The sequence below is a fragment of the Cystoisospora suis genome (assembly GCF_002600585.1).
Source record: "Cystoisospora suis strain Wien I chromosome Unknown contig_3038, whole genome shotgun sequence".
Taxonomy (NCBI): domain Eukaryota; phylum Apicomplexa; class Conoidasida; order Eucoccidiorida; family Sarcocystidae; genus Cystoisospora; species Cystoisospora suis.
In genome coordinates this window covers 15,607-18,179 of record NW_027155833.1, presented here as the reverse complement: position 1 = coordinate 18,179, position 2,573 = coordinate 15,607, and the positions used below count along the sequence as shown (strand labels likewise).

Here is a 2,573-nt window from a genome sequence, read left to right as displayed (position 1 = left end):
TGTAGGTATATGTATGAATATGTATGTCTAGATATCTCTCCGCGTTCTCTAGGTTTTTCGACACTACGTAAGGATTCTAGGCTCTTATGTGCTGGTAGCCTCTTGTCCTCTCTCTTTCTCTCAACTGTCTCTTTCTCCTTCTTTTCTTTCCTTCATCTTCCTTCTCTTCTTCTCTGTTTATCTCTTTCTCACTTCTTTCTCCTCTCATTCCTTCTCTCTTCACTTCTCTTTCTTTCTTCCTTTTCTTTCTATGTTAGATCTTCACGACAGGCTGGGAAGGCGATGTGCAGGAGAGCGAATTCGCTAATCTTGCCTATCAGTTACGTCTCTTTCCTAAGGCTGTCCGGAGGTTCTATCATGAAGATACAGACACCAGCTCCTTCTTCCTAGAGTTCCACCGCATGCGAGATGCCAAGCTCGCTATGGTAAAAGATCATTCCCCGCTTCCCATACAGACAAAAACCCTCATACAGATAGCTACAGACACCCATGCATATATGCACAACTTATACATATATGGTGTATAGGTATATACCTACGCATCTACAGTATGTAGAAATATAGATGTGTATATATGTGTGTACGGTGTTTCTATGTGTATATATTGGTACTTCCTTCATTATAAGAGGAAGACTCTTGTGCGCGGCTTTCTCTTAAGGAAAGTCTGAAGTTTTGACGACGGGAGTGATGGGCTATTGTCAATAGAAGATCGAGTTGATACGGCGAAAGACGTCTAGTGTGCTTCTTAGCTAGCGGCCTCGTATCACTCTTCTTTCTTTTTCTCTTCGTCTGCTTCCTTCTCAGAAGGTGCTTGCTTTCTCTAAGAGCCACTCTCGTTTCCTCTTCTGCATCTTCTCCATTCGTCTCGTCCTTTCGTCGTGTTTTCTTTCGTCTTGAACAGGCGGAGAGAAGAGAAAAAGCACGGGGTGTCACTACACCTCATGCATGACCTCGATAAAGGCAGTGTTCTTCTCTACTCCGCTCTACTTTCTCTTTCTATCTCTTTCTCTCTTTTCCTTCTTTCTCTATCCTCTAGCTCCATACCTACGGCCACGGCAAGACTCTTGGTGTATTTTCACACAACTTATGAAAAGCATATATATATATATATAGATAGATATATGCATGCGTGTATCATAGAATCGTTCATCTCTGTTTCGCGGCTCTTTCTTCGTGCTCTGAGTTTTACACTAGAGATCTTTCTTTATGCTTCGTGTCTTTCTTCATTCATCTGTTTCGTTCCTTCTCTTGTGTATTTCTGTCCTTCTTCCTTGCCTTTCTTTCTCTGCGATTTGAATGATAATTTTTCTTTCTCTCTCTCTCTCCATTCTGTCTTTTCCTTTCTTTCTTTCTCTCCATTCTGTCTTTTCCTTTCTTTCTTTCTCTCTCTCCATTCTGTCTTTTCCTTTCTTTCTTTCTCTCCATTCTGTCTTTCTCTGTAGAGCCGTCTCCAGCTGTTAAGAAAGAGATGGAGAGTTGGCAGTGACTCTCCTTTCTTCGGATTTGTTCGAATGGTCAGAAAGAAAGAAAGAAAGGCCTTGTATACTATAGAAGTTTTCTTACTCGTGTAGTGTGATTTATATGAGTCTGCGTAAGTATGTGTACCTAGGTATGTCTGATGGGTTGGTCTTCTTCTCGATCTTCCTCCCGTCTTCTACCGTTCTTCATTGAGGAAAAAGAAAGAAAGACATCTTTACTTATCTATATATATATATATACCTAGAAAGCACCGTATTGTCAGCTGTAACGGCGGTATCTACACATATGCACCTGTATGTCTAGTCGTAATTCCTTGCATGTAGGCATAACACTTAGGACGTACCAGGGGAGAGGTGAAAAGATAGTTGCACGTCTCTAAAGAAGGAGAGAGAAAAAGAGAGAGAGGAAGAGGTGTAGACCTATTTATCTTCATCTACTTGTAGAAGCACAAGCCCGAATCACGGTTTAGGATACAGAAGTTCTTCTGTATCTATACGTGATGACAAGCAGAAGAAAAGAAAGGTTATATAGAGTGGATGTATGTATGTATATGTATGGACATGCATGTGTGTATATGTATGTATATTCATGATGTATCTCTGTGTATGAAGATGTCTATACGGACTTTGTAGTTTCCTCTTGCGTCTTCTTATTTCTGTTGCAGGCGGACCTGAGATTTGAAGATGAAGAAAAATTCGCCGACGAAGACTCTGCCGCTGACTCAGACCTTGACGAACCCATCGACTACTAAAGAAAAGAAAAGAAAGAAAGAAATGAGAAGAGAAACATATCATCTCCTTTCCGTTTCTTGTTCTCTTGAAGCCGCGGATGCTATCATGTGTGTATGAGAGATCATGTCTATATGTATATGTGGATGTGTATATAGAGATGGACTTGAAACTGTCAATATGAGAGATCACCGCATACGGAGGATTTTCATAAAGAGCAGAATAAACGTATCGAACCCGGGGCTTGGTTGACATGCAATACTCTAAGAAACTATCGCACATACATATATACGATATCGTCATCTACAGGTGTATATATACCTATATATATATATATATATATATATACATGTATATATACATGTA

General features: G+C 40.2%; 1 protein-coding gene across 1 annotated transcript; it reads left to right on the top strand.

Moving 5' to 3' along the window:
* Positions 1-15: 15 nt before the first annotated feature.
* Positions 16-2,487, top strand: CSUI_006096 (uncharacterized protein; the record flags this gene model as incomplete). Its single annotated transcript, XM_068066261.1, has 3 exons — positions 16-425; positions 1,443-1,514; positions 2,144-2,487. A coding segment is annotated over one exon (375 nt), but the record flags the coding sequence as incomplete, so codon positions are not given.
* Positions 2,488-2,573: the final 86 nt, after the last annotated feature.